At 31.0% G+C, this 17603-nt stretch overlaps 2 protein-coding genes across 2 annotated transcripts in view; one reads left to right on the forward strand and one right to left on the reverse strand.

The window, feature by feature from the left end:
- Nucleotides 1-358: 358 nt before the first annotated feature.
- On the reverse strand, nucleotides 359-14174 carry LOC126889333 (uncharacterized). The gene is made up of 2 exons (XM_050657568.1): nucleotides 14016-14174; nucleotides 359-3933 (listed from the first exon to the last, which is right to left on the reverse strand). The coding sequence occupies exon 2, from the start codon at nucleotides 3858-3860 to the stop codon at nucleotides 1815-1817; it is 2046 nt and encodes a 681-aa protein (XP_050513525.1). The 5' UTR covers nucleotides 3861-3933; nucleotides 14016-14174; the 3' UTR covers nucleotides 359-1814.
- Nucleotides 11363-17603, forward strand: part of LOC126889325 (ubiquitin-conjugating enzyme E2 variant 2) — a 32249-nt gene continuing 26008 nt past the window's right edge. Inside the window, exon 1 of the mRNA XM_050657555.1 lies at nucleotides 11363-16961. Within this exon, the coding sequence (XP_050513512.1) occupies nucleotides 11605-14316 (2712 nt within the window). The 5' untranslated portion in view covers nucleotides 11363-11604 and the 3' untranslated portion in view covers nucleotides 14317-16961. The remainder of the gene's footprint in view (nucleotides 16962-17603) is intronic.

Raw genomic sequence — 17603 nt, forward strand, 5'->3', positions numbered from 1 at the left:
TAATATCATAATATTATGAAGTAGTAAGTGCCATACACTATGAAACTATGAAGTGTATAGAAATAAAGGGAAACTAGTTAGTTAAATGAAAAAATTATTATCAAAACATCGGTTAAGAAACTGTAAATTAAAAAATTTCAAAAAGGTAAGAAATTGATAAAATTAAAGAATATTTTGTTTGAGCTATTGTATAATGGGATATGTACAAAGAAAAAGAAAGAAACGAAATATTAATGGAAGGGTGTAGGCACTTACTTGAGAATAGTTTTTAACTAAATAAATAAATTAACACATAACACATAGGGTTTAAAAGCACAAAGACATAACAATTATTGGTAAAAGGTTTTTTTAAGGGAGGTAGCACTACATTTCCCCAATTACTATTTAACTTAGTTTTTACTTCCTAAATTGAAGTCTAGTTTTTGTGTTTTCAAGAGGGAATATTGACAGTGTAGACAGATGTAGGTTATCTGAAATGTCAAAACACTTCTTCTCAAATGTTGTACAGTAATTGCCTATTTTACTTAAATCTCTTAGTAACATAAAGTATACAGCATTTTCAAATTTTACAAAAAAGATAGTTGTTAATTTATAGCATTAATAACAAAATCTAAACTATATGTGTAACCACTATTGTGAAAAAATGTTGTAACAATAATAAAAGTACATGATTAAAAGATGACAGATGTATTATTCTACATTAGTATTCAAGTAGAGAAGAATTAAAGTAGAGAAGAAGTGTTGAGTTTAAGTGTAAGTAGGCAGTGCATAATCTAACGTACAAGCATATCACCTGTTGCATAATTGTAGATGAGTAAGATAAATTGATTAACCTAGTCTATTTAAATTTAGTAAATGAAAACAGATATAAAACGTGAAAGTTATAACAAAGACAAAGAAAAAGAAAAATAAAAGAAAGTTGGTTGGTAGTATTGTTAATATTGCAGTCGTGGCAATGCCACGTCAACGAGGTCAAAGGAAGCGGAATGTTTAATGACAGGTGTGTAGAGGGAGGTAGGGGGGGGTGTTAATTTAAAAGAGAACCTAAAGTTTGTTTAAATCCTATTTGTATTTAAGTATTGGTGCCAACCAACTTCCTCATGCGCCATAAATGGTAAGTTATAAATTTAAAGTATTTAATAGATTAAAAGGTTTTGATAACTTGTACAAAATGATCATGCACTTCCATATCGGAACTTATTAAATTTATAAAGCTATAATATAAAATGTGTAGTCTTAGTGAATTACAAATAATTTAGGGTGACATTTTTATATTGAGAAACACGTGTTTAATGTTTAAGAATATTGCACTGATCAGACTCCGTATTAAATGTTCAAACGGTCAGGCAACTATGAGATATTAACAGAATGAGCTCAAATGCCATACCAGCAAATTTTCTGACATTTTAAAAAAGTTGTAGGTTACATTTTTATATCACCACGTGGAGAAGTGCAGATGGTAATTGATTGTCCAGTAATGAAGCTAAGATGGGAAACTTGGCTGTGTACTGAGCTACAAAATCATCAAATTCTACAGGAGACGAACAATGGAGAATGGATTTGAATAAAATTAAAATTAGCGGGATTTTAGAAATTAAGAGTGAGTAGTTGTTGTAACTTTTTAAAAAATTTTGTAAGAGTGTGTATAAGATTGTGAGTTGGAACTATGGAGTAGTTTGAATGAAAAGGCGGGTACGATAACTGCTGTTGGTGTATGTATATTGAAAGATAGATTTGAAATAAAATTTTAGATTTTGCAGGTTTGAACTTTTAATTAGATGTCGGGTTGTGTACTGTAGTAAGAGTGGGTTATTTTATAGTAAAACTGAATAAGCTGGTATAAATTCAAGCTCTAATTGGGCATTCAATGTATGTCTAGTAGGGTCCTTTAAAGATTTTAAAATCTCAAAATGTTCCAGGTTATTCAGGACGTGGCCCTTTTTGCAGATGTGAAGAATTTTGAAATCAATGTCCGGATTGAAATTATGGTTGGAGTTACGGATATGTTGGGAAAAATGAGATTGTCCGGATGTTGGGCGCTGTATGTATCTAAGATGTTCCTTCAATCTGGTGTCGAACGATCTAAAGGTTCTTCCGACGTAATATGACGAGCAGGTATGGCATTTAAGCTCATAAACTCCACAACACTCAGATCTATCACGACTGTCCTTGTTATTCAAGAAAACCAAACCTAAATTTGAATTAGTTCTAAAAGAAATATTACAGTAATATTTAAAAATATGAGCTAATTTGTAAGAGAATTGACCTGTAAATGTTAATGATCTATATGGTTTTGGCTCCTGTTCGACTAGAATAGGCTGTGTATATACTCGATGTTCTAAAATTCTATTTGTTTTTTTGTGTAAAATTTTATTTACTAAGTCCACAGTATAACCATTATTAACTGCTATTTGTTGGATAATTTTTAATTCTTTGTTAAATGAAGTTGTAGTCAATGGGATAGAGACAAGCCTGTTGATGTAACTATAAAAAGCAGCCAGTTTATGTTGTATGGGGTGGTGTGAATCGGCAGGGATAACTGTACCTGTATGGGTTGGTTTTCTATAAATACCAAAGTCAATCGTTCCATTTCTGAGTGTCAATGTAAGATCTAAAAAGTTCAAACTCTTTGAGTCATTCTGAATCTCTAAAGTAAATTTAATAGTGTCATGTAAAGTATTGAGGAAATCTAAGAAATCGTGAAGAATGTCAATTGTGCCATTCCATATTATTAAAGTATCGTCAACATACCTAGCGTAAAATTTAATATAATCTGTAAATGGATTATTTTTCACTATTTTATTAGATTCCAAGTCATTTAGAAAAATATCAGCTAATATCGGTGAAAGAGGAGATCCCATAGCTAGTCCGTCCGGTTGCACATATGTGGTGTTGTTGAAATTAAAGAAATTCTGACTCAGACACAAATTCAAAAGCTCTGTATACTCAATAATTTGATTAGGATGGTAATTATTATTCCACAAGTCTAAAGCAACAATACTGATAACTTCTTGTGTTGGAATGTTAGTAAAGAGATTAGTTATGTCTAAGGAAATCAATAAATCTTCATTACTAAGATTAACTTCTGTAATTTTATTTGTCAAACTTAAGTTGTTAGAGACTACATAATCGAATTTATTGTTGTAAAAGGTTTTAAGGAATTTGTTTAAGTGAGAAGCTAATGCATGAGTGGGAGAATCAGTAAAGGATACCACTGGTCTGATTGGTATGTTTTCAAAGACATCAGTCTTGTGTATTTTCATGAGACCATAGAGTCTGGGAACGTTTGCTTTAGATGGTAAAAGTTTCTTTTTAGTAGTATTATCAAAAACTTCAGTGATTTTATTGATGGCTGTTCTAACTTTAGTAGTGAAAGTATTAATATTGACAGATTTTGTTAGAAATTGGTTATCTAGTATAAAATTAGTGACTTTTTGATGGTAGTCTTGGGTGTGTAAGACAACTACAGTGCTGCCTTTATCTGCTTTAGTGACTGTAAGGTTATTTTCACTAATTTTCTTATCAATTGATTTAATGGTGTCCTTATATTCATTGAGAGGGTTTCTGTGATAGCCCTTTCTGTTGTTACAAATAGCCTCCTTTTCTTTTTTCAGTAATACTTTCAAACTGCTCCTAATTTCTTCTGTGTTTTCCAGTGGTATTGATTGTAAGATACTTTCACTCTCAACTCCGAGTAGTTCTAGATTTCTAAGTTGTTGTTTTTTAGAAGATTGGGGGGGATTGAATTTGAAACCTTTTTGGAGTAGAGACAGTTCATTATTTGAAAATACTACGTTAGAGTAATTTATGAAAGGGGTATAGAATGTATGTTGCTCAGAGCCATCGAAAAAGTTTCCCATCTTAGCTTCATTACTGGACAATCAATTACCATCTGCACTTCTCCACGTGGTGATATAAAAATGTAACCTACAACTTTTTTAAAATGTCAGAAAATTTGCTGGTATGGCATTTGAGCTCATTCTGTTAATATCTCATAGTTGCCTGACCGTTTGAACATTTAATACGGAGTCTGATCAGTGCAATATTCTTAAACATTAAACACGTGTTTCTCAATATAAAAATGTCACCCTAAATTATTTGTAATTCACTAAGACTACACATTTTATATTATAGCTTTATAAATTTAATAAGTTCCGATATGGAAGTGCATGATCATTTTGTACAAGTTATCAAAACCTTTTAATCTATTAAATACTTTAAATTTATAACTTACCATTTATGGCGCATGAGGAAGTTGGTTGGCACCAATACTTAAATACAAATAGGATTTAAACAAACTTTAGGTTCTCTTTTAAATTAACACCCCCCCCTACCTCCCTCTACACACCTGTCATTAAACATTCCGCTTCCTTTGACCTCGTTGACGTGGCATTGCCACGACTGCAATATTAACAATACTACCAACCAACTTTCTTTTATTTTTCTTTTTCTTTGTCTTTGTTATAACTTTCACGTTTTATATCTGTTTTCATTTACTAAATTTAAATAGACTAGGCTAATCAATTTATCTTACTCATCTACAATTATGCAACAGGTGATATGCTTGTACGTTAGATTATGCACTGCCTACTTACACTTAAACTCAACACTTCTTCTCTACTTTAATTCTTCTCTACTTGAATACTAATGTAGAATAATACATCTGTCATCTTTTAATCATGTACTTTTATTATTGTTACAACATTTTTTCACAATAGTGGTTACACATATAGTTTAGATTTTGTTATTAATGCTATAAATTAACAACTATCTTTTTTGTAAAATTTGAAAATGCTGTATACTTTATGTTACTAAGAGATTTAAGTAAAATAGGCAATTACTGTACAACATTTGAGAAGAAGTGTTTTGACATTTCAGATAACCTACATCTGTCTACACTGTCAATATTCCCTCTTGAAAACACAAAAACTAGACTTCAATTTAGGAAGTAAAAACTAAGTTAAATAGTAATTGGGGAAATGTAGTGCTACCTCCCTTAAAAAAACCTTTTACCAATAATTGTTATGTCTTTGTGCTTTTAAACCCTATGTGTTATGTGTTAATTTATTTATTTAGTTAAAAACTATTCTCAAGTAAGTGCCTACACCCTTCCATTAATATTTCGTTTCTTTCTTTTTCTTTGTACATATCCCATTATACAATAGCTCAAACAAAATATTCTTTAATTTTATCAATTTCTTACCTTTTTGAAATTTTTTAATTTACAGTTTCTTAACCGATGTTTTGATAATAATTTTTTCATTTAACTAACTAGTTTCCCTTTATTTCTATACACTTCATAGTTTCATAGTGTATGGCACTTACTACTTCATAATATTATGATATTATTATACTTATGACATCCCTCAGTTAATTTACTGAGAACAACATATCTTAAATTGTATTAATTTATGACAACAATTTCCTATTTGTCATGTCCTATACTTTGACCTCTGCCCGCATCGTATAACATCTACGAGCTTAGACCATCACATTCGTACAAGATCCTAGAATAACATTTCATACTTTGCTACAATTAATACGCAACTCCTGGAGCATTGTCTTTCTCCATTCGAACAAAACATCACCCGTTTCACATACGCATCTTCCTTCAGGATCAATTCCAAATTTGAAATCTTACTGTGTTTTAACCTACGTAACATGTCTGTTTACCCTATCACTATCCCAACAAACCAATTAGCATAATTTGGACGTACTAATATGACAACAACTAAGTTGCAACGCAATCCTTGTAACGGCATGTAAGTAGATTAGAACAATATTACTATCTCTTTTATTATTACTACTTTGAATTTTGAAGCATATTTAAGTCAGTTTATGTTTATTTTGTTTTTGTTTTTTAATGGTTAAAAATTTTAATCTCAACAAATTCAAACTGTATGCACCCATTTGCACATACATGCCTATGAGCATTTTTACTCATAGGTTTGACTTTGTATATACCAATATTCTGAAATGTCAACAGTTGCAAACCTTTATTTCAAAAAATTTTATAAAAAATTTTTAAATTTGGCTTTCTATTAACATCTCTTCAATCAGACACTGGTCTAACACAAGTTTTCTCTTATTGTAGCATTTAACTACTTGTAACGCCGACCTGAAGATGATCTGTATATTGTAGAGATCGAAACCGGTCGTCAAAGTATAATTAAATGATTGTGAGTAAGTCTGTGTTTCATTACTATATTTAATATGGACTCACATATGCAACCCATTCAATATTTGAATAATGCAAGACTAGCAACTTTGCTACACCGTTACAAGGAGCTGAACATCAAGAAAATGTTACAAAAATCTAAGATCTTTTATAACAACGAATGTTTACGTCTCAACCTGCTGCCTAGTTATGCTAGAGGTAGACTAAGAGAACTTAACTTCAATGCAACGAAGGCTAAACAAGTAAAAATTCTGGGTAGATCCATCATTAGGGATGAGATTCGGAAACTATACCAACATATCTACACCATTGACTTGCAACTGAAGACAATCTACAATAGCTTACATAGAAGAATGACAGCGCTCGAGTTTGATGAATGTATGCGTGATTTACATGGGACTATTAATTTTCATAGGAGTAGACAATATAGGAAACTTCATGATAAGATCAAGAAACTTAAATTTATAACACATAGAGTAAATAACAATATTATTTTGTCAAATCAATCTGTGTTTTCACAACTTAACAATGACCAACTTGTGGTGGATAGTAACAGTAATGGCTCTTATATTGTAACACCTTCTAATTTTACAAATTCTGATTTGTATACTTCTGAACGATTATTAAACGTTACTACCAATACTAGTCTTAGTGATCTTCCTGATCAAACTCATAGTATTAATACATCTATATCTTCTGACCCAGACAACATTTTCGATGGCTCTGAGCAACATACATTCTATACCCCTTTCATAAATTACTCTAACGTAGTATTTTCAAATAATGAACTGTCTCTACTCCAAAAAGGTTTCAAATTCAATCCCCCCCAATCTTCTAAAAAACAACAACTTAGAAATCTAGAACTACTCGGAGTTGAGAGTGAAAGTATCTTACAATCAATACCACTGGAAAACACAGAAGAAATTAGGAGCAGTTTGAAAGTATTACTGAAAAAAGAAAAGGAGGCTATTTGTAACAACAGAAAGGGCTATCACAGAAACCCTCTCAATGAATATAAGGACACCATTAAATCAATTGATAAGAAAATTAGTGAAAATAACCTTACAGTCACTAAAGCAGATAAAGGCAGCACTGTAGTTGTCTTACACACCCAAGACTACCATCAAAAAGTCACTAATTTTATACTAGATAACCAATTTCTAACAAAATCTGTCAATATTAATACTTTCACTACTAAAGTTAGAACAGCCATCAATAAAATCACTGAAGTTTTTGATAATACTACTAAAAAGAAACTTTTACCATCTAAAGCAAACGTTCCCAGACTCTATGGTCTCATGAAAATACACAAGACTGATGTCTTTGAAAACATACCAATCAGACCAGTGGTATCCTTTACTGATTCTCCCACTCATGCATTAGCTTCTCACTTAAACAAATTCCTTAAAACCTTTTACAACAATAAATTCGATTATGTAGTCTCTAACAACTTAAGTTTGACAAATAAAATTACAGAAGTTAATCTTAGTAATGAAGATTTATTGATTTCCTTAGACATAACTAATCTCTTTACTAACATTCCAACACAAGAAGTTATCAGTATTGTTGCTTTAGACTTGTGGAATAATAATTACCATCCTAATCAAATTATTGAGTATACAGAGCTTTTGAATTTGTGTCTGAGTCAGAATTTCTTTAATTTCAACAACACCACATATGTGCAACCGGACGGACTAGCTATGGGATCTCCTCTTTCACCGATATTAGCTGATATTTTTCTAAATGACTTGGAATCTAATAAAATAGTGAAAAATAATCCATTTACAGATTATATTAAATTTTACGCTAGGTATGTTGACGATACTTTAATAATATGGAATGGCACAATTGACATTCTTCACGATTTCTTAGATTTCCTCAATACTTTACATGACACTATTAAATTTACTTTAGAGATTCAGAATGACTCAAAGAGTTTGAACTTTTTAGATCTTACATTGACACTCAGAAATGGAACGATTGACTTTGGTATTTATAGAAAACCAACCCATACAGGTACAGTTATCCCTGCCGATTCACACCACCCCATACAACATAAACTGGCTGCTTTTTATAGTTACATCAACAGGCTTGTCTCTATCCCATTGACTACAACTTCATTTAACAAAGAATTAAAAATTATCCAACAAATAGCAGTTAATAATGGTTATACTGTGGACTTAGTAAATAAAATTTTACACAAAAAAACAAATAGAATTTTAGAACATCGAGTATATACACAGCCTATTCTAGTCGAACAGGAGCCAAAACCATATAGATCATTAACATTTACAGGTCAATTCTCTTACAAATTAGCTCATATTTTTAAATATTACTGTAATATTTCTTTTAGAACTAATTCAAATTTAGGTTTGGTTTTCTTGAATAACAAGGACAGTCGTGATAGATCTGAGTGTTGTGGAGTTTATGAGCTTAAATGCCATACCTGCTCGTCATATTACGTCGGAAGAACCTTTAGATCGTTCGACACCAGATTGAAGGAACATCTTAGATACATACAGCGCCCAACATCCGGACAATCTCATTTTTCCCAACATATCCGTAACTCCAACCATAATTTCAATCCGGACATTGATTTCAAAATTCTTCACATCTGCAAAAAGGGCCACGTCCTGAATAACCTGGAACATTTTGAGATTTTAAAATCTTTAAAGGACCCTACTAGACATACATTGAATGCCCAATTAGAGCTTGAATTTATACCAGCTTATTCAGTTTTACTATAAAATAACCCACTCTTACTACAGTACACAACCCGACATCTAATTAAAAGTTCAAACCTGCAAAATCTAAAATTTTATTTCAAATCTATCTTTCAATATACATACACCAACAGCAGTTATCGTACCCGCCTTTTCATTCAAACTACTCCATAGTTCCAACTCACAATCTTATACACACTCTTACAAAATTTTTTAAAAAGTTACAACAACTACTCACTCTTAATTTCTAAAATCCCGCTAATTTTAATTTTATTCAAATCCATTCTCCATTGTTCGTCTCCTGTAGAATTTGATGATTTTGTAGCTCAGTACACAGCCAAGTTTCCCATCTTAGCTTCATTACTGGACAATCAATTACCATCTGCACTTCTCCACGTGGTGATATAAAAATGTAACCTACAACTTTTTTAAAATGTCAGAAAATTTGCTGGTATGGCATTTGAGCTCATTCTGTTAATATCTCATAGTTGCCTGACCGTTTGAACATTTAATACGGAGTCTGATCAGTGCAATATTCTTAAACATTAAACACGTGTTTCTCAATATAAAAATGTCACCCTAAATTATTTGTAATTCACTAAGACTACACATTTTATATTATAGCTTTATAAATTTAATAAGTTCCGATATGGAAGTGCATGATCATTTTGTACAAGTTATCAAAACCTTTTAATCTATTAAATACTTTAAATTTATAACTTACCATTTATGGCGCATGAGGAAGTTGGTTGGCACCAATACTTAAATACAAATAGGATTTAAACAAACTTTAGGTTCTCTTTTAAATTAACACCCCCCCCTACCTCCCTCTACACACCTGTCATTAAACATTCCGCTTCCTTTGACCTCGTTGACGTGGCATTGCCACGACTGCAATATTAACAATACTACCAACCAACTTTCTTTTATTTTTCTTTTTCTTTGTCTTTGTTATAACTTTCACGTTTTATATCTGTTTTCATTTACTAAATTTAAATAGACTAGGCTAATCAATTTATCTTACTCATCTACAATTATGCAACAGGTGATATGCTTGTACGTTAGATTATGCACTGCCTACTTACACTTAAACTCAACACTTCTTCTCTACTTTAATTCTTCTCTACTTGAATACTAATGTAGAATAATACATCTGTCATCTTTTAATCATGTACTTTTATTATTGTTACAACATTTTTTCACAATAGTGGTTACACATATAGTTTAGATTTTGTTATTAATGCTATAAATTAACAACTATCTTTTTTGTAAAATTTGAAAATGCTGTATACTTTATGTTACTAAGAGATTTAAGTAAAATAGGCAATTACTGTACAACATTTGAGAAGAAGTGTTTTGACATTTCAGATAACCTACATCTGTCTACACTGTCAATATTCCCTCTTGAAAACACAAAAACTAGACTTCAATTTAGGAAGTAAAAACTAAGTTAAATAGTAATTGGGGAAATGTAGTGCTACCTCCCTTAAAAAAACCTTTTACCAATAATTGTTATGTCTTTGTGCTTTTAAACCCTATGTGTTATGTGTTAATTTATTTATTTAGTTAAAAACTATTCTCAAGTAAGTGCCTACACCCTTCCATTAATATTTCGTTTCTTTCTTTTTCTTTGTACATATCCCATTATACAATAGCTCAAACAAAATATTCTTTAATTTTATCAATTTCTTACCTTTTTGAAATTTTTTAATTTACAGTTTCTTAACCGATGTTTTGATAATAATTTTTTCATTTAACTAACTAGTTTCCCTTTATTTCTATACACTTCATAGTTTCATAGTGTATGGCACTTACTACTTCATAATATTATGATATTATTATACTTATGACATCCCTCAGTTAATTTACTGAGAACAACATATCTTAAATTGTATTAATTTATGACAACAATTTCCTATTTGTCATGTCCTATACTTTGACCTCTGCCCGCATCGTATAACATCTACGAGCTTAGACCATCACATTCGTACAAGATCCTAGAATAACATTTCATACTTTGCTACAATTAATACGCAACTCCTGGAGCATTGTCTTTCTCCATTCGAACAAAACATCACCCGTTTCACATACGCATCTTCCTTCAGGATCAATTCCAAATTTGAAATCTTACTGTGTTTTAACCTACGTAACATGTCTGTTTACCCTATCACTATCCCAACAAACCAATTAGCATAATTTGGACGTACTAATATGACAACAACTAAGTTGCAACGCAATCCTTGTAACGGCATGTAAGTAGATTAGAACAATATTACTATCTCTTTTATTATTACTACTTTGAATTTTGAAGCATATTTAAGTCAGTTTATGTTTATTTTGTTTTTGTTTTTTAATGGTTAAAAATTTTAATCTCAACAAATTCAAACTGTATGCACCCATTTGCACATACATGCCTATGAGCATTTTTACTCATAGGTTTGACTTTGTATATACCAATATTCTGAAATGTCAACAGTTGCAAACCTTTATTTCAAAAAATTTTATAAAAAATTTTTAAATTTGGCTTTCTATTAACATCTCTTCAATCAGACACTGGTCTAACACAAGTTTTCTCTTATTGTAGCATTTAACTACTTGTAACGCCGACCTGAAGATGATCTGTATATTGTAGAGATCGAAACCGGTCGTCAAAGTATAATTAAATGATTGTGAGTAAGTCTGTGTTTCATTACTATATTTAATATGGACTCACATATGCAACCCATTCAATATTTGAATAATGCAAGACTAGCAACTTTGCTACACCGTTACAAGGAGCTGAACATCAAGAAAATGTTACAAAAATCTAAGATCTTTTATAACAACGAATGTTTACGTCTCAACCTGCTGCCTAGTTATGCTAGAGGTAGACTAAGAGAACTTAACTTCAATGCAACGAAGGCTAAACAAGTAAAAATTCTGGGTAGATCCATCATTAGGGATGAGATTCGGAAACTATACCAACATATCTACACCATTGACTTGCAACTGAAGACAATCTACAATAGCTTACATAGAAGAATGACAGCGCTCGAGTTTGATGAATGTATGCGTGATTTACATGGGACTATTAATTTTCATAGGAGTAGACAATATAGGAAACTTCATGATAAGATCAAGAAACTTAAATTTATAACACATAGAGTAAATAACAATATTATTTTGTCAAATCAATCTGTGTTTTCACAACTTAACAATGACCAACTTGTGGTGGATAGTAACAGTAATGGCTCTTATATTGTAACACCTTCTAATTTTACAAATTCTGATTTGTATACTTCTGAACGATTATTAAACGTTACTACCAATACTAGTCTTAGTGATCTTCCTGATCAAACTCATAGTATTAATACATCTATATCTTCTGACCCAGACAACATTTTCGATGGCTCTGAGCAACATACATTCTATACCCCTTTCATAAATTACTCTAACGTAGTATTTTCAAATAATGAACTGTCTCTACTCCAAAAAGGTTTCAAATTCAATCCCCCCCAATCTTCTAAAAAACAACAACTTAGAAATCTAGAACTACTCGGAGTTGAGAGTGAAAGTATCTTACAATCAATACCACTGGAAAACACAGAAGAAATTAGGAGCAGTTTGAAAGTATTACTGAAAAAAGAAAAGGAGGCTATTTGTAACAACAGAAAGGGCTATCACAGAAACCCTCTCAATGAATATAAGGACACCATTAAATCAATTGATAAGAAAATTAGTGAAAATAACCTTACAGTCACTAAAGCAGATAAAGGCAGCACTGTAGTTGTCTTACACACCCAAGACTACCATCAAAAAGTCACTAATTTTATACTAGATAACCAATTTCTAACAAAATCTGTCAATATTAATACTTTCACTACTAAAGTTAGAACAGCCATCAATAAAATCACTGAAGTTTTTGATAATACTACTAAAAAGAAACTTTTACCATCTAAAGCAAACGTTCCCAGACTCTATGGTCTCATGAAAATACACAAGACTGATGTCTTTGAAAACATACCAATCAGACCAGTGGTATCCTTTACTGATTCTCCCACTCATGCATTAGCTTCTCACTTAAACAAATTCCTTAAAACCTTTTACAACAATAAATTCGATTATGTAGTCTCTAACAACTTAAGTTTGACAAATAAAATTACAGAAGTTAATCTTAGTAATGAAGATTTATTGATTTCCTTAGACATAACTAATCTCTTTACTAACATTCCAACACAAGAAGTTATCAGTATTGTTGCTTTAGACTTGTGGAATAATAATTACCATCCTAATCAAATTATTGAGTATACAGAGCTTTTGAATTTGTGTCTGAGTCAGAATTTCTTTAATTTCAACAACACCACATATGTGCAACCGGACGGACTAGCTATGGGATCTCCTCTTTCACCGATATTAGCTGATATTTTTCTAAATGACTTGGAATCTAATAAAATAGTGAAAAATAATCCATTTACAGATTATATTAAATTTTACGCTAGGTATGTTGACGATACTTTAATAATATGGAATGGCACAATTGACATTCTTCACGATTTCTTAGATTTCCTCAATACTTTACATGACACTATTAAATTTACTTTAGAGATTCAGAATGACTCAAAGAGTTTGAACTTTTTAGATCTTACATTGACACTCAGAAATGGAACGATTGACTTTGGTATTTATAGAAAACCAACCCATACAGGTACAGTTATCCCTGCCGATTCACACCACCCCATACAACATAAACTGGCTGCTTTTTATAGTTACATCAACAGGCTTGTCTCTATCCCATTGACTACAACTTCATTTAACAAAGAATTAAAAATTATCCAACAAATAGCAGTTAATAATGGTTATACTGTGGACTTAGTAAATAAAATTTTACACAAAAAAACAAATAGAATTTTAGAACATCGAGTATATACACAGCCTATTCTAGTCGAACAGGAGCCAAAACCATATAGATCATTAACATTTACAGGTCAATTCTCTTACAAATTAGCTCATATTTTTAAATATTACTGTAATATTTCTTTTAGAACTAATTCAAATTTAGGTTTGGTTTTCTTGAATAACAAGGACAGTCGTGATAGATCTGAGTGTTGTGGAGTTTATGAGCTTAAATGCCATACCTGCTCGTCATATTACGTCGGAAGAACCTTTAGATCGTTCGACACCAGATTGAAGGAACATCTTAGATACATACAGCGCCCAACATCCGGACAATCTCATTTTTCCCAACATATCCGTAACTCCAACCATAATTTCAATCCGGACATTGATTTCAAAATTCTTCACATCTGCAAAAAGGGCCACGTCCTGAATAACCTGGAACATTTTGAGATTTTAAAATCTTTAAAGGACCCTACTAGACATACATTGAATGCCCAATTAGAGCTTGAATTTATACCAGCTTATTCAGTTTTACTATAAAATAACCCACTCTTACTACAGTACACAACCCGACATCTAATTAAAAGTTCAAACCTGCAAAATCTAAAATTTTATTTCAAATCTATCTTTCAATATACATACACCAACAGCAGTTATCGTACCCGCCTTTTCATTCAAACTACTCCATAGTTCCAACTCACAATCTTATACACACTCTTACAAAATTTTTTAAAAAGTTACAACAACTACTCACTCTTAATTTCTAAAATCCCGCTAATTTTAATTTTATTCAAATCCATTCTCCATTGTTCGTCTCCTGTAGAATTTGATGATTTTGTAGCTCAGTACACAGCCAAGTTTCCCATCTTAGCTTCATTACTGGACAATCAATTACCATCTGCACTTCTCCACGTGGTGATATAAAAATGTAACCTACAACTTTTTTAAAATGTCAGAAAATTTGCTGGTATGGCATTTGAGCTCATTCTGTTAATATCTCATAGTTGCCTGACCGTTTGAACATTTAATACGGAGTCTGATCAGTGCAATATTCTTAAACATTAAACACGTGTTTCTCAATATAAAAATGTCACCCTAAATTATTTGTAATTCACTAAGACTACACATTTTATATTATAGCTTTATAAATTTAATAAGTTCCGATATGGAAGTGCATGATCATTTTGTACAAGTTATCAAAACCTTTTAATCTATTAAATACTTTAAATTTATAACTTACCATTTATGGCGCATGAGGAAGTTGGTTGGCACCAATACTTAAATACAAATAGGATTTAAACAAACTTTAGGTTCTCTTTTAAATTAACACCCCCCCCTACCTCCCTCTACACACCTGTCATTAAACATTCCGCTTCCTTTGACCTCGTTGACGTGGCATTGCCACGACTGCAATATTAACAATACTACCAACCAACTTTCTTTTATTTTTCTTTTTCTTTGTCTTTGTTATAACTTTCACGTTTTATATCTGTTTTCATTTACTAAATTTAAATAGACTAGGCTAATCAATTTATCTTACTCATCTACAATTATGCAACAGGTGATATGCTTGTACGTTAGATTATGCACTGCCTACTTACACTTAAACTCAACACTTCTTCTCTACTTTAATTCTTCTCTACTTGAATACTAATGTAGAATAATACATCTGTCATCTTTTAATCATGTACTTTTATTATTGTTACAACATTTTTTCACAATAGTGGTTACACATATAGTTTAGATTTTGTTATTAATGCTATAAATTAACAACTATCTTTTTTGTAAAATTTGAAAATGCTGTATACTTTATGTTACTAAGAGATTTAAGTAAAATAGGCAATTACTGTACAACATTTGAGAAGAAGTGTTTTGACATTTCAGATAACCTACATCTGTCTACACTGTCAATATTCCCTCTTGAAAACACAAAAACTAGACTTCAATTTAGGAAGTAAAAACTAAGTTAAATAGTAATTGGGGAAATGTAGTGCTACCTCCCTTAAAAAAACCTTTTACCAATAATTGTTATGTCTTTGTGCTTTTAAACCCTATGTGTTATGTGTTAATTTATTTATTTAGTTAAAAACTATTCTCAAGTAAGTGCCTACACCCTTCCATTAATATTTCGTTTCTTTCTTTTTCTTTGTACATATCCCATTATACAATAGCTCAAACAAAATATTCTTTAATTTTATCAATTTCTTACCTTTTTGAAATTTTTTAATTTACAGTTTCTTAACCGATGTTTTGATAATAATTTTTTCATTTAACTAACTAGTTTCCCTTTATTTCTATACACTTCATAGTTTCATAGTGTATGGCACTTACTACTTCATAATATTATGATATTATTATACTTATGACATCCCTCAGTTAATTTACTGAGAACAACATATCTTAAATTGTATTAATTTATGACAACAATTTCCTATTTGTCATGTCCTATACTTTGACCTCTGCCCGCATCGTATAACATCTACGAGCTTAGACCATCACATTCGTACAAGATCCTAGAATAACATTTCATACTTTGCTACAATTAATACGCAACTCCTGGAGCATTGTCTTTCTCCATTCGAACAAAACATCACCCGTTTCACATACGCATCTTCCTTCAGGATCAATTCCAAATTTGAAATCTTACTGTGTTTTAACCTACGTAACATGTCTGTTTACCCTATCACTATCCCAACAAACCAATTAGCATAATTTGGACGTACTAATATGACAACAACTAAGTTGCAACGCAATCCTTGTAACGGCATGTAAGTAGATTAGAACAATATTACTATCTCTTTTATTATTACTACTTTGAATTTTGAAGCATATTTAAGTCAGTTTATGTTTATTTTGTTTTTGTTTTTTAATGGTTAAAAATTTTAATCTCAACAAATTCAAACTGTATGCACCCATTTGCACATACATGCCTATGAGCATTTTTACTCATAGGTTTGACTTTGTATATACCAATATTCTGAAATGTCAACAGTTGCAAACCTTTATTTCAAAAAATTTTATAAAAAATTTTTAAATTTGGCTTTCTATTAACATCTCTTCAATCAGACACTGGTCTAACACAAGTTTTCTCTTATTGTAGCATTTAACTACTTGTAACGCCGACCTGAAGATGATCTGTATATTGTAGAGATCGAAACCGGTCGTCAAAGTATAATTAAATGATTGTGAGTAAGTCTGTGTTTCATTACTATATTTTAATTATTGTTAAACTATTGGTTAGATTGTCGCCGGTCTCCTGATATACAGAGAGGGGCTAAATTATGGAATAAATTCATTTTCTCTAAAATGGACGATTTTAGAGAAAAATCCCAAAACAGGTCGATTTTTATTTTTAAATTAAATTTCTTGGCATATATTTCAAACTAGTGACGTCATCCATCCGAGCGTGATGACGTAATTATTTTTTTAAATAGGAATATGGGTTCGTGTTGTAGCTCATTTACAAAGGCGTTCAATGCTCTATTCAGTATTATAAACATTAATATCATTATTTATACAGGGAGGCCAAAAAAAATTTTGAATTAAATTAATTGACGCAAGAAGAAGAATGCATGTAATTTATTTAACTCAAAATACATTCTATTGCTGTCAGAAAATAGAAAAAAATGTTTATTTTGCAAATAAACATTGCTTTTAGCTTAAATTAAAAGTTCAAACTGCCAATAGGTAGGAGGGAGGCTGTTTGTGATTTAATTTAAGCGAAAAGAAATGTTTATTTGTGAAATAAACCTTTTTTTCTATTTTCTGACAGCAGTACAATGTATTTTGAGTTAAATAAATTACATACATTCTTCTTTTTGCGCCAA

Source organism: Diabrotica virgifera, chromosome 1, assembly GCF_917563875.1.
Source record: "Diabrotica virgifera virgifera chromosome 1, PGI_DIABVI_V3a".
NCBI lineage: Eukaryota > Metazoa > Arthropoda > Insecta > Coleoptera > Chrysomelidae > Diabrotica > Diabrotica virgifera.